The sequence below is a fragment of the Candoia aspera genome, chromosome 4, assembly GCF_035149785.1.
Source record: "Candoia aspera isolate rCanAsp1 chromosome 4, rCanAsp1.hap2, whole genome shotgun sequence".
Taxonomy (NCBI): domain Eukaryota; kingdom Metazoa; phylum Chordata; class Lepidosauria; order Squamata; family Boidae; genus Candoia; species Candoia aspera.
In genome coordinates, this window is record NC_086156.1 from 111241010 (window position 1) to 111262541 (window position 21532).

At 42.0% G+C, this 21532-nt stretch overlaps 3 protein-coding genes across 3 annotated transcripts; 2 read left to right on the forward strand and 1 right to left on the reverse strand.

Moving 5' to 3' along the window:
- Positions 1–5949: 5949 nt before the first annotated feature.
- Positions 5950–6894, forward strand: LOC134497089 (olfactory receptor 6E1-like). The gene has a single exon (XM_063302801.1). It carries the CDS (start codon positions 5950–5952, stop codon positions 6892–6894), a length of 945 nt encoding a protein of 314 aa, XP_063158871.1.
- Positions 6895–9350: 2456 nt separating this feature from the next.
- LOC134497090 (olfactory receptor 6E1-like) lies at positions 9351–17845 on the forward strand. Its single transcript, XM_063302802.1, has 2 exons — positions 9351–10278; positions 17787–17845. The coding sequence occupies exons 1-2, from the start codon at positions 9351–9353 to the stop codon at positions 17843–17845; spliced, it is 987 nt and encodes a 328-aa protein (XP_063158872.1).
- On the reverse strand, positions 16601–17596 carry LOC134496105 (olfactory receptor 6J1-like). Its single transcript, XM_063301864.1, has one exon. It carries the CDS (start codon positions 17594–17596, stop codon positions 16601–16603), a length of 996 nt encoding a protein of 331 aa, XP_063157934.1.
- Positions 17846–21532: the final 3687 nt, after the last annotated feature.

Sequence of the window (21532 nt, forward strand, 5' to 3'; positions counted from 1 at the left end):
TTAGCTGTTTCCTAAAGTCCAGGAGGGAGGGAGCCAATCTCACTTCCAGGGGAAGGATATTCCAAAGGGCAGGTGCTATTGCAGAGAAGGCCCACCTCCTGGACCCTGCCAGATGGGATTCTCTTGCAGACGGGGTCTGTAGCAGGCCTTCTCTACACGACCGGGTGGGACGGGCTGATGTGATGGGGAGGAGACGGTCCCTTAGGTAACCTGAACCCGTGCCATGCAGGGCTTTAAAGGTGATAACCAACACCTTGAACTGGACCTGGAAGCATACTGGCAACCAATGCAGCTCTCGGAGCAAAGGAGTGATGTGTGCTGATCTTGGGAAAGCCAAGATCACCCACGCAGCTGCATTTTGCACCAGCTGTAGTTTCTGGATACTCTTCAAGGGTAGCCCCATGTAGAGCGCATTGCAGTAGTCTATATGGGAGATAACCAGGGCATGAGTGACCGTTCGAAGGGACTCTTGCTCCAGGAAGGGGCATAACTGGCGCACAATACGAAGTTGCACAAAGACCCTCCTAGCCATGGCTGCCACCTGCTCTTTGAGCAGGAGCCGTGAGTCCAGGAGGACCCCCAAGTTATGCACCAGGTCTGCCTGGGGCAGTTCAACCCCATCCAGAATTAAAGATGGCAATTTCCCAGAAAGTGAGGAGCCATTAATCCACAGCCACTCCATCATCCCCGGGTTCAGCCACAACCTGTTGTCCCCCATCCAGGCCCCCACAGCCCCCAGGGACTCAGAAAGTGTGGCCACAGGATCACTTACTTCACCCAGGATGGAGATGTATAATTGGGTATCATCTGCATATTGATGATACCTCACCCTGTAGTGACGGATGATCTCACCCAGTGGTTTCATGTAGATGTTAAAAAGGAGCAGAGAGAGTACCAAACCCTGCGGCACCCCACAAAGGAGGGGCCGCAGACTGGATCTCTCGCTCCCTATCAACACCGACTGGGACTGACCCTGGAGGAAGGAGGTGAACCAGCACAGAACTACACCGCCCACCCCCAACTCCCTAAGTCAGTCCAGAAGGATACCATCTCGATGGTATCGAAAGCTGCTGAGAGGTCAAGAAGAGCAAGGATGGATGCACTGCCTCCATCTCGCTCCCACCAGAGGTCATCCATAAGTGCAACCAATGCCGTTTCCATCCCATAACCAGGCCTGAAACCTGACTGAAAGGGGTCTAGATAATCCGTTTCATCCAGAATCCTCTGGAGCTGCAAAGCCACCACTTTCTCAACCACCTTCCCCAAAAAGGGGAGGTGGGAGACTGGGCGGAAATTGTCCAGTACAGTAGGGTCCAGTGATGGTTTCTTGAGGAGGGGGCACACCAGCACTTCCTTAAAGGCTGCTGGGAACACCCCCTCTCTCAAGGATGTGTTTACCATCACCTGGACCCAGCCACATGTCACCTCCTGTGCTGCTTTCACCAGCCAGGAGGGGCATGGATCTAATTGGCACGTGGTAGCATTTATAGTCTGAAGGATCCTGTCCACTTCCTCAGGTTCAACAGGATCAAACTTGTCCCAGATAACCTGATAAGTACGTTCCCTGGGTATCTCCTCCGACTCTGTCTCACGCTTGGGGTCCAACTCGGTCCAGATCAGAGCGATTTTATCCTGTAGGTGCCCTGAAAATTCCTCCGCATGTCCCTGTAGATGGAAGTCTGACTCCCCTTTCCCTAAAAGGGATTGGGTAATCTTAAACAGGGCCACCAGGCAGCATTATTCAGATTCAATAAGAGCGGAGAAGTACTGGTGCTTCGCTGCTCTTACCGCCACAAGGTAGGCCTTAATCGTGGCTCTAGCTTGTGTTCAGTCTGGTTTGGCTTTTGTCTTCCTCCAGCAGCACTCTAGGTGTCTCTTAACACTCTTCAAAAGTCTCAGCTGCTCTATAAACCACGGGGAGTGCCGGGTTTGGGTGGGCAAAAGGGGCCGCACAGGCGCGATCCTGTCCAAGGCTCCGGCCACCTCCCTATTTCAGGCAGCAGCCAGGGCCTCTGCTGGAGCATGCAGGAGAAACTCGGGTATAACCCCCAGCTCCCTCTGAAACTCAGCCGGGTCCATCAGTTGCCAGGGACAGACCAATCAAATGGGTCCTGCCTCCCTGCGGAGGGGGGCAGCACGAGAGAATCTCAAGGCCACCAGGGCATGATCCGACCATGACAAAGGGGAAAGCTGTAATTCTCCCCTCAGATCATCTTGCCATTGCTCTGACAAGAAAACTAGGTCCGGGGTGAGGCCACTGTCTCTAGTCGGGTCCTGAATAATCTGGAACAGGTCCATGGCTGCCATGGTAGCCATGAACTCCCGGGCTGCTTCCGAGGCCCGCCCCAAGGAAGGCAGATTGAAGTCCCCCAACACCATAAGCCTGGGGAACTCTGCTGCCAAACCTGAGATTTTCTCTGTCTTTGGACTTGACATCAGTAGAGGAAGCAGACAGAGAATGCATGATAGACATTTCTTGTAATTCACAATATGTTTCTTTGCTCCTTGAGAAATCCTTAGAGTATCTTCACATGGAAATATCTAAAACCGCTTGCAGCATATGCTTCAAACCAGGATCTAGCTCCATTGCTTATAAGAGGTTGCTTCCATGGTCATTGCCATGAAAAGATATGGAAGAAGAAGGGAGCAAAATTGCACAGGGGGTACATCTGTGTGCCAAGAAGGCAAGGCATCTTCTCAAAAGCCTTGAGAACGGAGAATGTTCTGCTTCCCAAAAATTGAATTAAGGAGCAACTTTCTAACAGGTGCTTTTGCCTTGCCTCTGATTTGTAAGCAACATCAACATAATTTACCAATATGGAAAATGACTTTTACTAGCAGAAATAAAATAACAAAATAGCATAAGGATCATGGAAATATTATGAATACTTTTTATGTAGATTTCGAGTGGTGAAAATGTTATGCTTCCCAGAAAAAGGTTATGGAGTAAAATGTTGATGGATGCTTTTGTCTTGCCTCTGATTGGTAACCATATTAAACATACTCTAATAATCTAGAAGATTGCTTTTACCAGCATAAATCAGATGATGAAAAGCATACATATCATGAAAAAAATATGAATAATGTTTTAGTGTTTCTTGAAAGGGGTGAGTATTTTGCAGATTTTTCATGCCTAGGATTCTCAATAGTGGTGAGTTGTAATATTATAACTAAGAAATAAGGGACGCGGTGGCGCTGTGGGTCAAACTGCTGAGCTGCTGAGCTTGCTGATCAGAAGGTCGGCGGTTTGAATCTGCCTGACGGGGTGAGCTCCCGTTGCTAGTCCCAGCTCCTGCCAGCCTAGCAGTTTGAAAACATGTGAATGTGAGTAGATCAATAGGTACCGCTTCGGCGGGCAGGTAACGGTGTTCTGTTTAGTCATAACGGCCACATGACCACGGAAGTGTCTACGGACAAACGTCGGCTCTTCGGCTTTGAAACGGAGATGAGCACTGCCCCCTAGAGTCGGACACGACTGGACTTAATGTCAAGGGAAACCTTTACCTTTACCAAAACTAAGAAATGGTTTGCAGAGTTCAAAAGTGGTAGATTAAGCCAGGTGATTTCTAATCTGTCATGTTTAGGACTGGATTAGAAGCACACATAATTTAAATCTGGTTCCAAATATTTATACGGGAATGCACTACGGAACTCAGTAGAACTTATCTCCAAATGATGTTTGCTTTAATCATCATTTTTGAATTAAGCCACAGTTGGTAGAAGTTCCACTTTACACAACTCTATAAACAAACCATACAAACTCTAAATGCATACTCTATATGCATAAATATATACCACTTTATGACTAGGTGCAATGCCACTTGTTATTTAGAAGCATCATTTCCTCTTATGAAACTTTTTGGCTAGATTTCTTTGATGGACTTACATTGTGGGGGTAGACACCTCAGAATTATTTCTCTGTTTGTTTCCAGGTGCAGTTCAGAAATGCAGATTTTGATCACAAATGGTTGGGGAAGACTGAATCTCTAGCTTATCTCTCTTGTTCAGCCCTATTTTGGAAGAACACTTTATGAAAGTCCAGGTATGGAAATTGGCTGGCTGAAAATTGGGGCAGGATTGTTGTCTTTCTGTTGCATTTTTCACCACTCTCCAATTTATAATGAAGTTTGGGCCCCTGATTTTTACCACAAAAGGTGTGTGGCTGACACATTGTTGAGCTGCCCCAATCCTGCAAGGGAAGAGCATCTATAGAAGCAGCTTGTGCAGAGATCTTTTTCTGAATGAAAATTTCCTCCTGAATTACACTGTTCATTCGATCCCACAGCCCTGACAGATCCTTAGAAACCAACGAAAATCAAATGCCCTTCTTCACAGGACAGTTTGCCTTCAAGGTGACTACTTGGAAGTACCTGAAATGAAATTGAGGTTGGCAAGAGGAGAAATGACCTGAAACCAAGCTGGAAAAAAAATCCCTGTATTTTCAGTGCACTTAGAAAACCTTTAAGAAAGAAAAAAAGATTGTTCTTCCCCATCTCCTACCCTTGCAAAAGGTGAGCCCTACTGTATAAATGTTATTGCTTTTATTTACTTTTCAGGCAGGAAACACAGTTCTCTAGGCAGAAGAGGGGGGTTGAAAAAATTGCAGGTAATTTCCATCAAAGTTCATAGTCATTCAAGGTAAGGCTTTGATCCGTCTCCAGTCTTTCTGTCCTGGGCAGATGCACCCACTAAGTGCACCTAGTAGATATCTGGGTCGGGAGTGAGAATAGTGTCACAGCTGCGACTAGGTCATCACTGGGATCGGAAAGGAGATCAGTTCTAGTCCCAGGCAGCCCTGGGTTACTGCTGGGTTGAGCCCATCTTCCTTCTTGATGTGTTGTCCAGACAGGGCAAGAAGATGAGGTGAAGGTTAACTTCTCCTTCATGCTGCCAACATAGAGATGATGTCATAGAGTGGCCCCAAAATCTGGGGTCACTCTAGGAATATCATCTTCCTGTTACTATTCATGCCTTTGCAGATTCAGAGGGTATGTGGGACCATAGGGCAGAGAAGCAACATGATGAAGGATGCTTTCTGGTTGTGTCTAGAATAGAAATCATCTTTATCTGCCCCCCTCAGCTCCTTTTCTGTACTTTTTTTGTTAAAAAATTACTTAAAAGTGTGACTGGAACAAACAGTTTACAAAGGAAGCTGTCCAAGGATGCTACTTTCCAACTGACAACTAGAGATCAGATTATTTCCTGTTCTTGAAGCAGAATGAGTCTGTGCTCCAGCGTAGCTGCACATGTGGCTAGTTGTGCTGTGTAAAGGCAACTACTTGGTGAACAGTGAACACTGGTGGAATTACCTTCTTTTTCGGGAGGGACATAGAACATTTTGAATTTGCAGTAATGAGTTGTTTTTAAAAAAATCCATTAGCACATCTCTCATCAGCTGTTACACTAAAATTGGTATTGAAGTGTAGTTCTACTGATGTTTGTAGGAAATCCATGGATTTCCCTTTAGCAAAATGAGAAGGCTTCGGAGAAATGGAAAGCAAAAATCCTATAACTGTATGCTGCATTGTAACCTTTAGACAGAAAAGGTGGATGGACTACATGTTTTCCAAAACCTCTTCTTACCATCTAAGGTGAAGAGTCTGGAGAACATTGAGCAAAGTTGGAAGAACGAGACAATCATCATTCAGAAAAAGATCTTGGCATGTTCACAAGGATGAATTGTTTTGGACAGGTTAAAGCACGGAGGGTCCTCTCTTAGCTCCTCTTAGATTAACCAAAGCTGGAATCAAAGTACAAGAATTATCCTACTTAGAATAATACATTATAAGCATTGTGGACTGCTTCTAACCGTCACTTTTTAACTTCTATTTGATTTTAATACGGAGAATGAACACTGATGAAATGATACCCATTTGAAATACATGATTAAAACAAAAATGCTACCCAGGAGATTAATTTTTTTCTCACTCTATTTTTAGGAATGAGATAATGGCAAATAGGACCATGATAAGGGATTTCATACTGTTGGGGTTGACTGACAACCATCAACTGGAAGTCGGCCTTTCTCTCCTCCTGTTTGGGATTTATCTATTGACAGTAATTGGAAACATACTGATTATTATTATCACACTGTTGAACACTCAACTCTATAGCCCAATGTATTTCTTCCTCCGACATGTGGCATGGGTGGAAATTGGGTATACAACTACCATCATTCCCAAAACTCTGGCCAACATAGCCACTGGCAGTAAGAGCATCTCTTTAGCTGGTTGTTTCATACAGACCTTGCTTTATTTTGTCCTTGGCACCACTGAGTTCCTTCTACTGGCCACAATGTCTGTGGATCGATACATAGCAATCTGCAACCCTCTTCACTACTCAACCATCATGAATGGACAAATCTGCTCCTTATTGGTCCTTTGTTGCTGGGCTGGGGGGTTTTCACTCATTCTAGTTCCATCCATTGTTTTATTTCAGATGCCATTTTGTGGTCCTAACATCATCAATCATTTCTTTTGTGACAATGGACCACTCATCAAACTAGCATGTGTTGACACCAGTCTGCTGGAGCTGATTGATTTTGTGATTGCCATACTCTCACTGCTTGGGACCTTAAGTGTCAACATTGTGTCTTATGTCAAAATCATTTCCACAATTCTGCACATCCCATCAAGTACAGGGAGGAAGAAGACCTTCTCCACTTGTGCTTCTCACCTGACTGTGGTCTCCATCACTTACAGCAGTTGTATTTTCATGTATATAAATCCAAAAGGCACCACAGAATTAGATTTCAACAAAATGGTGGCTCTTCTGAATACCGTTCTGGCTCCTCTTCTGATCCCATCCATATACTGTTTGAGGAACAGACAGGTGCAGGATGCTTTGAGGGCTGAACTGAGACAATGGATTGGCTTTTGCAAGAAGTTGAGATAATTTGCTATCGATATGTCAGTATTCAGGTTTAACTTCTTACAATGCATTATTAAGCAACGGCAAGTGCTACTGCCATATGTAATGAACATCAGCTGAGATGGTTATAAAAGGGAACTAGAGAATACATAGAGAATTGGATGTTCAGTGACTGAAATGTCCAATTGCTATCAAAGGCAGAATGCCTGAAATATGAGTTGCGGAGAATAACAATGGAAGGAGACAATCCCCCTTCTGTCCTGCTTATGAGTTTACCAAACACATCTGGTTGCACACTGTGTGATCTAGCATACATGATTCAATGAGCCGTCCACCCAGTGCAACCTCAGAGCCCTTCTCATGTTGTGAAGTGGAAAATACAGCCACCATCTCCTGACTATTTCTTCTTCCTGAGTATGTTTCATAAACTGGCCCTGTGTGTGGGACATGATCGGCACAATACAATAAAATGGTTTGTTATGATTCACGTATGGTGTCATAGAAATAGATAATGTAGCTCTATGGTTATGGAAAATCACCAGGAAATGATTCTCATTGATGAACCTGAATATAAGACAGAATCCAAGGCAAAGTGATCAAACATGACATCCAGGGCTTTAAAATGTTGCCAGTGTAGAAATTCTGGCTAGTTTGAATTTATTGGTTAATTCAAACCAACCTACACAATTGTCTGCTTTTTAATCATGATATATCATTTCCCAGGGCCTAATGAGAATTTGTCTATTTTGGGGGTGGGGTATATTTGGGAAAGATGGTAGGAGAGACCTCCCTCCCCTCTTTTTCTTTGCTCACCATGGCTTGCAGCTGCATTTTCAGACCCCTTCTGCTGTCCGAATAAATGGGATAGCATGAAAGAAGAGGGAAGTTTTTGAAATGACTCAGAACCCAAGAGTTTGGGATGCCCTGTGTCTCCAGGTTGGATTAAGAAGCAAAGCAGAAAATGTGCAGTCATTTTCATCTTCTCTTTGAAGGAAATCTTTGCAGACATTTAGTTTCCATTCAGAAATTTAAATGGCCAGAGAGACGTTTTGGCCCAAACCGATTCTCTGCAGAATCTTAATGTACAGGAATATGTTGCTGTAGGTGGAGCACTAAGAGATGTAGGTGGAACCCTACATTTTCTGTTGTAATTGCTTCTAGCAGAGTAGGAACTTGGGAGGCTGGCAGGCAGAGTTTACAGACGGATTAGTTGCATAAGTCACAAGGTCATAAATAGGGAATAAGAATAATGTTTTTGGAAAGTGTTCCTTGAATGTCATTTGGCCTCCACACATATAACTCAGAAATAACATTGTTTGTTATGGAACATGGAATCAATATTTTAAAATCCCTTCATTCAAGGCTGAGCATGAGTCTAAGCAGTTTTCTGATGAAGCAGCTGTCTTTATTGAGCATGCAGTGACTTGCAGTGATTTTCTGGCTCAAAGGACTGAGTTTATGGAATGTGATAAGCTTAATGTGATGTGTAAATCTGGTCTATGGAATGTTATTTGTGGTAGTGACAGATTTTTATGGTATCTCATAGGACAGTAAGGGTTGATAATACTTGCAGAGGCATTACCCGTAGAATAACAGTGTATAGGAAGACCTAACCATTCACTACTATTCATGAAACTGAACGTTCTTCAAAAATATAGTCCAATATCCCCTGATGTAATGAACAGAAGGAATAACCTTGAGGAAGAGGAGAAAGAGCTGCAGCCAAGACAATGGTCAGATTAAAGAAATCTAAGTCTGGGGCAGAACTGTAACCTGAGAAAGCATCTCAGACAGTTCTTAGGAAGACGAAGGGAGGCAGAGGGGAAGCTCATTCAGGCTTGCAAGATTCTATTATTATAACCTTATAATAAAAGGAGTATTTGCTTGCCCGTCTTTGTTTTCCAAGTTTGGACTACCTTGGAGGGCTGACATCTAATTGGTTTGAGAAGAACAGCCCAAGTTTTAGAAGAGTCAGATGAACTTTTTTCAAAGGGAGAGAGAATGAATTCCCTGAAGAAGCATCAGTGCTCATAAACAATTTAACAAATTAACCTCTTTAATTAAGATGGGAATTGCGTCAGAAGGAACATACGGGAAACCATCAAAGACACTGGCACAATTTTGCCATTTACAAAAGTTGGGTAAGAGGAAAAGAGGAAAGGGTTTGAAAAAGATTTCTCTCCTTCCCACTCACTTTGTCTCTCTAAGGGCTCTTTCCTCCACTGATCGATGTAGACTTTTTTTTACTATTGTTTTCTATAATATAAATTTAACAGTTCTCTCAATCATTCTGGTTTTCAAACTCTACTTACTGAGTCCCCTTTTTGGGAGAGACGGGCAGTGATAGAAATTTGAAAATAAGGACATAAATAAACAAATTACTACTATTTCAAAATAACTCAAATAACTTTTTTCAAGGTTCTGTAAGAAAGCGGGACGCATCAGAACATTTCCATTTTTGTAGAGATTTTGCCCCAGAAATGACTCACAACAGAAAGGCAGAAATATTGAACAGGACAGCTGTGGTAGCTGAGTTCGTCCTTGTGGGATTCACTGACATCCGATGGCTGCAGATCCTCCTTTTCTGGCTTCTCCTTCTCACTTACCTTTTGACCATCATGGGAAATCTTCTCATCATCTACATCACTCTAGTTGATCATCGCCTCCAGACCCCCATGTACTCTTTCCTCAGGAACTTCTCTCTCTTGGAAATAGGATTCACTTCTTCTGCCCTCCCTAAAGCTTTGTTTAACTTGGCCTCAGGCAACAACACCATTTCTCTGGTTGGCTGTTTCACACAGGTCTTTTTCTATTTCATTCTGGGCACTGTTGAATTCTTTATTCTGGCCACAATGTCCTTTGACCGGTATGTCGCCATCTGCAACCCCCTTCGTTACACAGCCATTATGAACAGCCACTTCTGCACTCGGTTAGTGGTAGGATCTTGGATTGTCAGCATCCTTTATCTCATCATGCCTCTTATGCTGTTGTTTCGTTTGCCCTTCTGTGGTCCAAACATCATCAATCACTTCTTTTGTGACAACATGCCACTGGTCAAGCTTGCCTGCACTAATACCCAATTCCTGGAACTGCTGGATTTTCTCTTGGCCACCTTTACTGTCCTGGGCACTTTAGCCATCACAATCATTTCCTACATTAAAATCATTGCTGCTGTCATGCGCATCCCTTCTAGAACAGGCAAGCAAAAGGCCTTTTCCACTTGTGCTTCTCACATTGTGGTCGTTTTCATCACATATGGGAGCTGCATTTTCATGTATGTCAAGCCCACACAAAGTGGCGGGCTGGAGCTCAGCAAAACTGTAGGTGTTCTGAACAATGTGGTCTCTCCTTTGCTCAACCCTTTCATTTACAGCCTGAGAAACAGGCAGGTGAAAACAGCTCTGAAGGATGCCTGTGGATGGAGATGAACATCTTCTAATCAGGGAAGTGGCTCCTTCCGTGTCGAAGCTCCCTGAGCCACATGTGAATGAATGGAACGGCGTGTACAACGTTGGGCTGACTATAACATAGACTCCATGGCTCAATACGTAAGACAGTAAAGATAACACACTAAGTGAAAAGGAAGAGGAAAAATAAACGGATTTGAAGAAAACTTGTTATCCTTCATTAATTATTGTAAACGTTGTACAATTAATGTGCACCAATAAGAAAAGGTTCATTAGAATCATTTTCAGCTCCTGGTGGGTTCACAGACATACCCTACTGGTTTGGGGGCAAGAATATGGGAATCCATTAGCTTGCCAATTGCTTTCTTTGGGGATGTTGATGTTGATGATGATGATGACGATGATGATGATGATGACGATGATTTACTTCCCAGGTAGCCTGCAGCCATGGAACTCCCTGGTGGTCTCCCATCCAAGTCTAACCTTGTTTTGCTTCCAGATCCAGTAATTTTATTATTTAAAACTTGTTTTTTGAAGAAAAAATAGAGTAGAAAAAAGAAGGTAAAAATAAACAAATGACTAAAAAAACCTACTGGAAATAATTACAGAGGCATACAGCATGATTAATCAGGGCTGCTCCAGACCTAACAACCGCATAAATGCAGCATAGCAAGCTTTTTCACCTGGAAAACTTTTTTGTGGCTTAGTCTGGTGAGTGAATGAGCCATTTGGTGTGCTTATGATTCATTCATGTGGGCATGGGCAGAAAATGAGCTAACGGAACATCTGTCTGATGTAGAAGGGAGTATGAAGACCCAGGTTCAGGTCCACCCTCAGCCATGGGAACATTGGAAGACTTGGGTCTCCTTCATTCCATTCTCCTCCATCTTCCAGGGTTATCACTGAAATGAAATCTCACAAATATAACATTGTTTGAACTCCCATTTGGAGAAATATTTTATATTCTGGTTGCTGTTCTTCAGAATAGCTATTATGGGAAGACCAAAAAGGCTTAATGTTGCTTCAAAACAAACCAACCAACCAACCAACAAAGGCCCTAAAACAAGTAAGTGTATCCTTAAGGTTACAAAGGAACGTTCTCCACTCTATTCAGTAATTAAAAGGCCGTGTCTCCATTTATGTGTTGGTTAATCATTATGCCAAGGCTTAAAACAAGATGAGAACTAACATCTCTGCAATAACCGCCCAGAGTCCCTTTGGGGAGATGGGCGGTGATAAATTTGATAAATTTGATAAATAAATAAAATACATTACGATAGTAACTGAAATGTTAGAGAGAGAAGGCAAAACATGAGCATTAATTCCATGGATATCTGCACTACTGCAGGCTTGTGATCTTGAGAGAAAGACATCATTGAGTTTTAAAGGAATAGACTTTGATCTCAGCCTGGGCACTTCCGAACAGCAATAGTCCTCCTTTCTATTTCCTTTTCTTCACTCTCCTCCATTCTGTCATTCTTCCTTCCTTATTACATAGAGACATTTTTTTTTTATGTTACAGTGGTGAAATAGAACAACAATTCAATTCAACTCAATTGATTTTATAATATTTTATTATTATTATTTTATCACTGACCAGTACAAGATACAATTCTATAAAAATGTGCACATTAGCCATTAGCCATAAAATATGAGCCATCTAAATTAAAATATTTTTAAATTTGAGTTTACAAGTTCCAATTAAATGTTAAAACACGTTTGGATCACAATGTGAGTGAGCCCCTTAATCAGGTTTAAAAACAATCGTATTAATTTGCATTATCATGACTAATATTCCGTAAGGTATAAGTGTCTATAAAAATAAATGTAAAATATTAAAAGGAGTGAGAAAAAGAGTAAAATATCATATATAAAATGTGATATATAGACCACAAGGTTATTACAAGGGATGCATGACTACATTTTTCCAATCATAATCTGACGTATCTTCACAGGAGCTGAGCAGGATCTGGCTACTTGCGCCGTGACAGCAGGATCTTCATCTATAAGTAACATTTGCATACAATCTATATCTTTCCATCTAGGGCATTTACTAATCAAAGGTAGTATGAGTTTACTCCTGAGCTCTTTATGAAAAGGGCAACGGAGAAGCACGTGGTCTGTGGTTTCTATCTCTCCATTGTTAGAAGGGCACCACCTCGCAGCTATTGGGATTTTTTTGTATCTGCCTTCCAAGACTGCAGAAGAACCTTACATCATCCACAGGGGGGTGGGGGGGGGAGATAATTGTAGTTAGTGCAAAAAGTTAACCTAGATATATTACACTGGCTTAAATAAGGGAAAAGGGAAAAGGAGAAAAAAGCAACTAATTAACAGAAAAGTGATCCATATAACTCTAGTTAACAATATATTAATTCAATCCTTAAGCTTCTCATTAAACCTAGATCATATATTAATATATTAACATATTTCATTATCTTCTCATTTGGGGGGCATAGAAACATTTTGAAAAATGATAACAACTTAATATCCTTAATCCATTGCAGTGTGATTTCAGTGGTGTGACTATGAAAACCATTTGATGAACGTGAAAGGAAGATCTGAAGGTGGAGAACACCAATTTTTTAGGAGCAAGATTTCTGGTTCTCAAAGATGAAATAATAAGATGAGACACATCGCATTGTGCAAAATTCTTTAACCTGAACAGGAAGAGATTCCAGTCATTATTCTGGAAACAAGTACCTCCCTTTGCATGCATTTGATCAAGGCAAATGTGTTGGAATTCAGCTTTACGCTCACCAGCTTTCTACACCTATAAACTATTGACCTCTAGCAGCAGTAGAGTTAAAGTGAGTGAATTAGTTCTTTTACAGTGTTTACAGCCTGCTCCAATCCCAAAGGACTTTGGGTGGTGTACAATATCCAGTCACAAGAAGGCCAAACAATAAATCCTAAGTCAAAATTAATGTAAGAGATCAAATCAAATTAAAGACCCAGGAAGCCGCCCCACGTTCAACCAGCTGGAGCTGAAGCTGCACTGAAGTAATACGGAATTGACTTCCTTGAAGAATTGCCGTGTTCTGGGACTTGCTCATACTTCCAGAAAGTGGGAGCTGATACAGAGAAGGCGATATAGATATAGATATGATATAGAGAATTGACTTCCTTGAAGAATCGCCATCTTGTGGGACTTGCTCATACTTCCAGAAAGTGGGAGCTGATACAGAGAAGGCGATATAGATATAGATATAGATATAGATATAGATAATTGACTTCCTTGAAGAATCGCCATCTTGTGGGACTTGCTCATACTTCCAGAAAGTGGGAGCTGATACAGAGAAGGCGATATAGATATAGATATAGATATAGATATAGATATAGATATAGATATAGATATAGATATAGATATAGATATAGATATAGATATAGATATAGATATAGAGAATTGACTTCCTTGAAGAATTGCCGTGTTCTGGGACTTGCTCATACTTCCAGAAAGTGGGAGCTGATACAGAGAAGGCACGCTGTCTTGTCCCTCCCCCTGTGTGCCTTGTGAGGAGCGGGGACATTTGGTGGGTCCTCTGCACACTTACTTATTTTCCTTGTCTAAAAGACTAACTTTGCATGCCTCTGTGTAGCACGCCTCTAACTGGTCAGACTGATACGCCCATTGTTCCTTCTTCTCTCAGTTCAGAAGTCTCTCAGAGACTTCTGTCTCTGACCTGTGCAGTTCTGCTACATCCCTGACTTATTCTCTTTGGAGTGGAGAAGAGCATATTACAGACTCTTAGCTGTAGGTAGATTCAAGTAACTCAGGCTTGCCTATCCCCAGCCTATTTCTTACTTCATTGATTGATTGATTACATGCATCAAGTCCTTTCAAATGTATTAGGCCAATTTTATCTGGTCCACTCAATGCAATTATTGGAACCTATTATTGCAGTGAATGGGGGCCCATCACCTTTCTGAGTCATTGCTTGGGTAGTAGAAAATACTTCCCTGAAAGGGATTCCTTTGAACCAGAGATCTGGACACAGTTACACTGAAACAGAAAATGGTTTATTGACAGGACCAGAGGAAAAGACAGGCCTAAAGAGTGGTGGGGCTACAGTTCTTCTTTCCAGACTGATGTAAATTAGAAGGTGCGTGTGATTGGGTAGGGCAGCCAGGGGTTTCATTGGATAAAACGCATTGAGTGCCTAGTGAGATCAGTGAGGCCATTAGGGTGCCACTCTGAGGTGATGGGTCAGGACTACAGAGACAAGGGAGCTCTGAAAGGACAAAGAGATGGTTTTTCCATGAACATCGTTTCTTCTTCTTCCTTTCTTTCCCAGAGCTCTGCTCACCCCTCAGGATCTGTTCCCAGCTTATCAGCATCCCTTGGCCTTCTGAATGCTTTCATGGCTGGGCTGACAGTTTTAGTTCCCCTGGGAAAGTGTTTTTGTGAAAGGGGGAGTTGCCTGATTCAATATTTTATTTATTTATTTATTTATTTGTTTGTTTGTTTGTTTGTTTGTTTATTTATTTATATGTGTGTGTGTGTGTGTGTGTGTATGTATATATATATATACATACACATACACACATATATATAAATTTTGATTCTAATAGTAAAATCTAATACAAACTGAACTTAAAGAAAGGAAAGAGGATAGAGAGGAGTTAAAAAGTGCAAGGAAAAGGGAAAAAAAGAGTTGAAATAAAAAAGTAAGAATAAAGAAAAAGACAAGGAGTATATAAAGTGACTTCCAACCTTCATCTCAACGTATCAACAAGTTTACTGACTCTTCACCTTCACTAAAGTTACAAACATTCATTCTTCATCCCACATCCTGTCTCTTATGTATAAACAAATCCATAAAGCATCACCTTTTCAGTCCTGGTGTCAGCAGAAAATCCATAAAGGGTAGCCAGAAGTAACAAGATTTAACTATAATATTATATGATACTGTTGAATCACTGCTTTGTTTTCCCCAGGAAAATGTCTTTGGGCTAGGGGTTTTAAGGTGACTCCCACAATCATTGCTCTAACAGTTAGAAAGCTTTCCTGCAACTTGAATTGATTATTCTACACATCTCCTTTTGACCTTCTTCTAGGTGGCATCCTATCAGATCTTGGCTCAAAGCTAAACATACAGACTGCTGTCAATTCTAGATGTCATTCCTAATAAAGTGGAAATTGTTCAACTGCCCAGGCTTGGGATGGAGAACTCTTATGAAATATGTCCTCTCCAGACCCCTCTTGGCATCTCCTTAATGTTTCCATCTGCACTTCGTCTCTTCTCCTTTAGTGAGACATTCTTCCATGTATTTAAAGTGCTACTGTATTTCAAAAAAGAATAAAATATTCATGAATCTATATGTCTTAATGAAGAGGAGAAGGAAGGAAGGAAGGAAGGAAGGAAGGAAGGAAGGAAGGAAGGAAGGAAGGAAGGATTAAATTGCTATTAATATGCGAATGCCATCTTTTTTCAACCTTCTCTCCTCAAGTGGGATTGGAGCCACTGATTGTAGACAACAACAAAATTTAGAAGTATTAGTTATCCTGTAAGGAAGCCATGCTCAAGGCCAACCTCACTGATTTTCCATGTTCAAGGATAATCCCACCAATGGGGAGAGCAAAGAAATTGGCAGAGATGGCCACTGAATGTAAGGAGCAGATACTTTGCAGATAATATTGTGAGTAAATGTATTGATTACCATTCTGACAACATCAAATCTTCATCCAGGGATGGTTTTCAGTCATGAAACCCAACCAACATTAAACAAAATGGAGAATTCATCTTATGTTTGGAGAGGCATTTTTCACCATTCATCTCATACTTGCATTGGTTAGTAATGCCATTTTCATAACCAGGTCGTGCTTCAAAACACTCCAAAGTCTTGTGTGTGTGTGTGTGTGTGTGTGTTTGTGTATATAGAAGATGAAATCAAATGCATAGAGGTAGCCTCCTCGACTTCAAAACCTTAATCAAGAACTCCAAACTAAACACATGGGAAGTGGGGCCCTCTGCTAAAAATGGAGGATCTGGTGAAAGTAGTTTCCTTATATGTACTTCATAAACAACTACCTTGGAATCAGAGGACACAATCATCTTTGAGGTTTTAGGACCCCAAAAGAGAAGCAAATTTATAGGAAAAGGTTGGCATTGTATTATGTCAATCTATCACTTTCCAGCTGGAGCTGGTATAAGCAGCTCATTATTGGATTTTTATCTGAGGGGGTTCCTCAGCTTTTAATAAACAGGATACTGATATCGCTACCCATAAGCAGCCCACTTCCTTTTTTCTTCTTGTCATCATCATAGAAATTAAAGAATCACAAAGAAGAAGATGTATCTTTCCTTCCCTGGACTCTGTTCTTACATTTCTGTATGGTCTCCCTGCTTCTTGTGGCCCTTCTTTCTCCACACACCCCAAACTTTATGATGAATCAGCTTTGTGTTTTTCCTCAATGTGTCTCTTATTACCTGTTTCACCAGATCATTTTTCAGTGTGAAGAGGAAAGGGTTCAAAAATGGACAGACAATTGAGGTGAGAAGAGCAGGGATCTTATGGACTTCAAGGGTCTCCTTTTGGGATGGGGTGACATACATAAAGATGCTGACCCCACAGGAGATGGAGATGATTGTCAGATGTGTAGCACAGGTATTGAAGGCTTTTGCCTGACCTGAAGTGGTGGAGATGCGGATTATTGCTGAGATGATGCATATGTAAGAAATGAGTGTTAAGACTAATGAGCAGAGGATAATGACAGAGGACAGCACAAAGTCCATCAACTCTATGAGACGGGTGTCACTGCAGGACAGATCAAGCAGGGGGCCACTGTCACAAAAGAAATGGTTGATGACATTAGACTTGCAGTAGGACAGCCTGCTGATCATGATGATGGGAACAAGAACAGAGAGAAACCCACCCAGCCAGCAACACAGTACCATCTTGATGCAGACCTGGCTATTCATGATTGCATGATATTGCAATGGGCTGCATATGGCGGCATAGCGGTCATAGGACATGGAGACCAACAGGAGGTACTCTACTGTCCCTAGGAAGAAGTAGAAATAAGTCTGTGTTATGCAGCCAGCAAAAGAGATAGACTTGTCACCAGAGAGGAGGTTCCAGAGCAATTGTGGGCTGGTGACAGAGGTGAAGAAGATGTCCAGTACGGAGACATTGCCAAGAAAGAAGTACATTGGGGTGTGGAGGCGGTTATCTGCCAGTACAATGCAAAGGATGATGATGTTGGCCCCCAAACTTGCAATGTACATGGCTAAGAAGAGGAAGGCTAGTAGGAGCTCTGTTGGATGGCCAATGGAAAAACCCAGGAGGATGAATTCAGACACACTTTGGTTCTCCATTAGATTTTTTTCTTCTGGTTCTTAAAAACATCACCTGAAAGAACAAAGGTTATAACTTGAGAAACATTGCATGAAAGCCTGCTCATGCACTGAATTTTACAGCCCTCATTCATAATTCTTCCTGATGAAAACAACTACAATTTGCTCTTAAAATTTCCATTTGCCACCAACAGAAGTTCTGAAGGCAAACATCAGGTTAAGAGGGTAATTTTCAGCATGAAACCCAAGGGGGTTTCCTACCAGTCCTGATTGAGGTCAAACCCTTCCTAGTTATGCTTCATAGATTTGCAATGCTCAATATGGATGTGAATTACAGTTCAGAAAATGAGATTTAGAGACAGGAAAACTCACCCACACACAAAGATTATTGCAACAGTTTGTAAAAAAAACAATAGTTCAATTCTTTATGTTTATTTTAAGAAATATGTCTTACTTACCAGTGGCATCTTCCTGTATCTGAAAAGTTTTGTCTGAGCAGGATCTGTTTTGGTTTTTCACCTACTGGCTGACACACACTAAGTTGCCACCTTTGTAGCCCTGGCTCAGATCCCAGATAGGAAGACCATTTCCCCACCAGGAGAAGAGGACAGGAGTTGTCCTGGTTGCTGGGCTGCATTGTTTGGGTCAACATTCTGCCTAGGATACAGAAAGCTTTTCCTAGGCTGAGGGCCCCCAACTTAACATTCCTGAAGAAATGAGTCACATTGTGATTTATGTGATGTCTTGGTCCACACAAAGATTAAGACAAGGACTGGGATTGAAGCAAGTATCTTCTGCATGAAAAACAAGCTTGGACATTTTAAAAGAGGGATTAGATAAATTGATGGAAAACTGATTGATTGGTGGGTATTGGTCTTAAAGACTCAGTGTTATCTCTGGGTTGGACACAGCATGTCTCCAAGAAACATGCCAGGAACAGGGATAGGAGAGATACTGGAACTATGTTCTGCTAGGAAGCACCCTAGAGGTATCTGGTTGTCCAAAATACTGGACTAAGATCCCTTTGGGCTGTTATTAAGTTATTATGTTATAGGCAGTTAGAGGAGAGCCAGTTTGGTGTAGTGGTTAAGGCTGGAAACCAGAGATTGTAAGTTCTAGTCCCACCTTAGGTAGGAAGTCAGCTGGGTGACCTTCAGCCAATCATTCTCTCTCAACCTTAAGAAGAAGGCAAGGACAAACCAGTTCTGAAATCTTGCCAAGAAAACTGCAGGGACTTGCTAGGAGTGAAAAACTGAGTCAAAGGGACAGCCCCCCCAGAAAAAAATGGTACTGTAGTTAAGGAACCCTTCCTGCTGCTTATCAGTGTTGGCCTGAAATGCCAAGCTTAGTTACTATCTAGTGTCTTTCTTCTATCTCTGTTCTCTTCTTGTGCCAAAGCACCTTCAAAAAGAGATAATCCCTTATTATTTTCAGAATTGCTCTCACCCTTTCCAGCCATTGTGGGGGGGGGGGAGAAATTTGCCTAAGCACACCTGAATTTTGCCTTTTTCGAGCCAAAACTCCATGTTGTTGTTGTTGTTTATTCGTTTAGTTGCTTCCTCGTGACTTCATGGACCAGCCCATGCCAGAGCTTCCTGTCAGTCGTCAACACCTCAGCTCCCCCAGGGATGAGTCTGTCACCTCTAGAATATCATCCATCCATCTTGCCCTTGGTCGGCCCCTCTTCCTTTTGCCCTCCACTCTCCCTAGCATCAGCATCTTCTCCAGGGTGTCCTGTCTTCTCATTATGTGGCCAAAGTATTTCAGTCTTGCCTTTCATATCATTCCCTCGAGTGAGCAGTCTGGCTTTATTTCCTGGAGGATGGGCTGGCTTGATCTTCTTGCAGTCCAAGGCACTCTCAGAATATTCCTCCAACACCACAGTTCAAAAGCATCTATCTTCCTTCTTTCACCCTCATCATCAGGCTCCTCAGTTCCTCTTCACTTTCAGCCATCAAAGTGGTATCATCTGCATATCTGAGATTGTTAATGTTTCCTCCAGCGATTTTAACTCCAGCCTTGGATTCCTTAAGCCCAGCTTGTTGCATGATGTGTTCTGCATACAAGTTGAATAGGTAGGGTGAGAGTATACAGCCCTGCCATACTCCTTTCCCAATCTTAAACCAGTCCGTTGTTCTGTGGTCTGTTCTTACTGTTGCTACTTGGTCGTTATACAGATTCTTCAGGAGGCAGACAAGACAACTTGGTGTCCCCATACCACTAAGAACTTGCCACAATTTGTTATGGTCCACACAGCCAAAGGCTTTAGAATAGTCAATGAAACAGAAATAGATGTTTTTCTGAAACTCCCTGGCTTTTTCCATTATCCAGCGGATATTGGCAATTTGGTCCCTAGTTCCTCTGCCTTTTCTAAACCCAGCTTGTACATCTGGCAATTCTCGCTCCATGAATTGCTGAAGTCTACCTTGCAGGATCTTGAGCATTACCTTACTGGCATGTGAAATGACAGAACTCCATGGTCCCTGGAAATGTGCACTTCTCCAAATTTTCCATGGCACTGGTTATGTTTCTTTTTTTTAAAAAAAACATATTAGATACAAATCTGCACAATAATGCATGTATTCATCAAAATCTCTTTTGGGGGAGATGGGCAGTAGCAAAAGTTGAATAATAAAATAATTAAATTATGCACAGAGATGTTTTATATTGGAGAAAATTGCTTGCAACTGTTATTCAGGGAAAATTGCAAGCAGAAATGTGTGCATTTGGATGGGTTTGCATCAAAGTACATGCATATCTAAATTCAGCTGTTCACAAAATTCCTTATTGTGAAGACATTATTTTTTTGAACAGAATAAAATAGATAACAAACGGATGGGTGGAACAATAAATAAACAAGGAGGAGAAATTAATGGAGTAGTCTCTGTCTTTCAGCCCTCTCTTTTCAATGATTGTGTCTTACAAAATGATTTGTTATACTTGCCTGATGTATGCCTCAGAATCATAATTCCTCCTCTCTTCATTTTCTCTACTGTTTGCTGGTCTGCAAAGCTCTGGAAGACTGTTTGGTGCAAACATGCAACAGCTTTTGCAAAACGGCAAAAACAAAACCATATAAACAGACATTCGATAAGGCAGGATGTTTTCAATAGCATCGAAGCAGTCCTTTGAGCAATGCTGCAGTTAAGAAAAACTTGGCCATATCCACCTGGATTAAACTTCTGAGAATGACTTTAAAAAAAAAAAACTCTCGAAGGATTCAGGAAACAATTTTGTTGTTTATTCATTCAGTCGCTTCCGACCCTTCGTGGCTTCATGGACCAGCCCACGCCAGAGCTTCCTGTCGGTCGTCAACACCCCCAGCTCCCCCAGGGATGAGTCCGTCACCTCTAGAATATCATCCATCCACCTTGCCCTTGGTCGGCCCCTCTTCCTTTGGCCCTCCACTCTCCCTAGCATCAGCACCTTCTCCAGGGTGTCCTGTCTTCTCATGATGTGGCCAAAGTATTTCAGTTTTGCCTTTAATATCATTCCCTCAAGCGAGCAGTCTGGCTTTATTTCCTGGAGGATGGACTGGTTTGATCTTCTTGCAGTCCAAGGCACTCTCAGAATTTTCCTCCAACACCCCAGTTCAAAAGCATCGATCTTCCTTCTCTCAGCCTTCCTTATGGTCCACCTCTCACAGCCATATGTCACTACGGGGAACACCATTGCTTTAACTATGCGGACCTTTGTTGTCAGTGTGATGTCTCTGCTCTTAACTATTTTATTGAGATTGGTCATTGCTCTTCTCCCAAGGATTAAGCGTCTTCTGATTTCCTGACTGCAGTCAGCATCTGCAGTCATCTTCGCACCTAGAAATACAAAGTCTTTCACTGCTTCTACATTTTCTCCCTCTATTTGCCAGTTATCAATCGAGCTGGTTGCCATAATCTTGGTTTTTTTGAGGTTTAGCTGCAAGCCAGCTTTTGCACTTTCTTCTTTCACCTTCATCAT

What these genes read in the sequence shown, in the direction of transcription:
- LOC134497090 (XM_063302802.1), top strand. Translation starts at nt 9,351, where the DNA reads ATGACTCACAACAGAAAGGCAGAAATATTGAACAGGACAGCTGTGGTA. An exon ending in GGTGAAAACAGCTCTGAAGG is followed by an intron (nt 10,279 to 17,786) that starts ATGCCTGTGGAT and finishes CTGAAGGCAAAC; the next exon opens with ATCAGGTTAAGAGGGTAATT.
- LOC134497089 (XM_063302801.1), top strand. Translation starts at nt 5,950, where the DNA reads ATGGCAAATAGGACCATGATAAGGGATTTCATACTGTTGGGGTTGACT.
- LOC134496105 (XM_063301864.1), bottom strand. Translation starts at nt 17,596, where the DNA reads ATGGAGAACCAAAGTGTGTCTGAATTCATCCTCCTGGGTTTTTCCATT.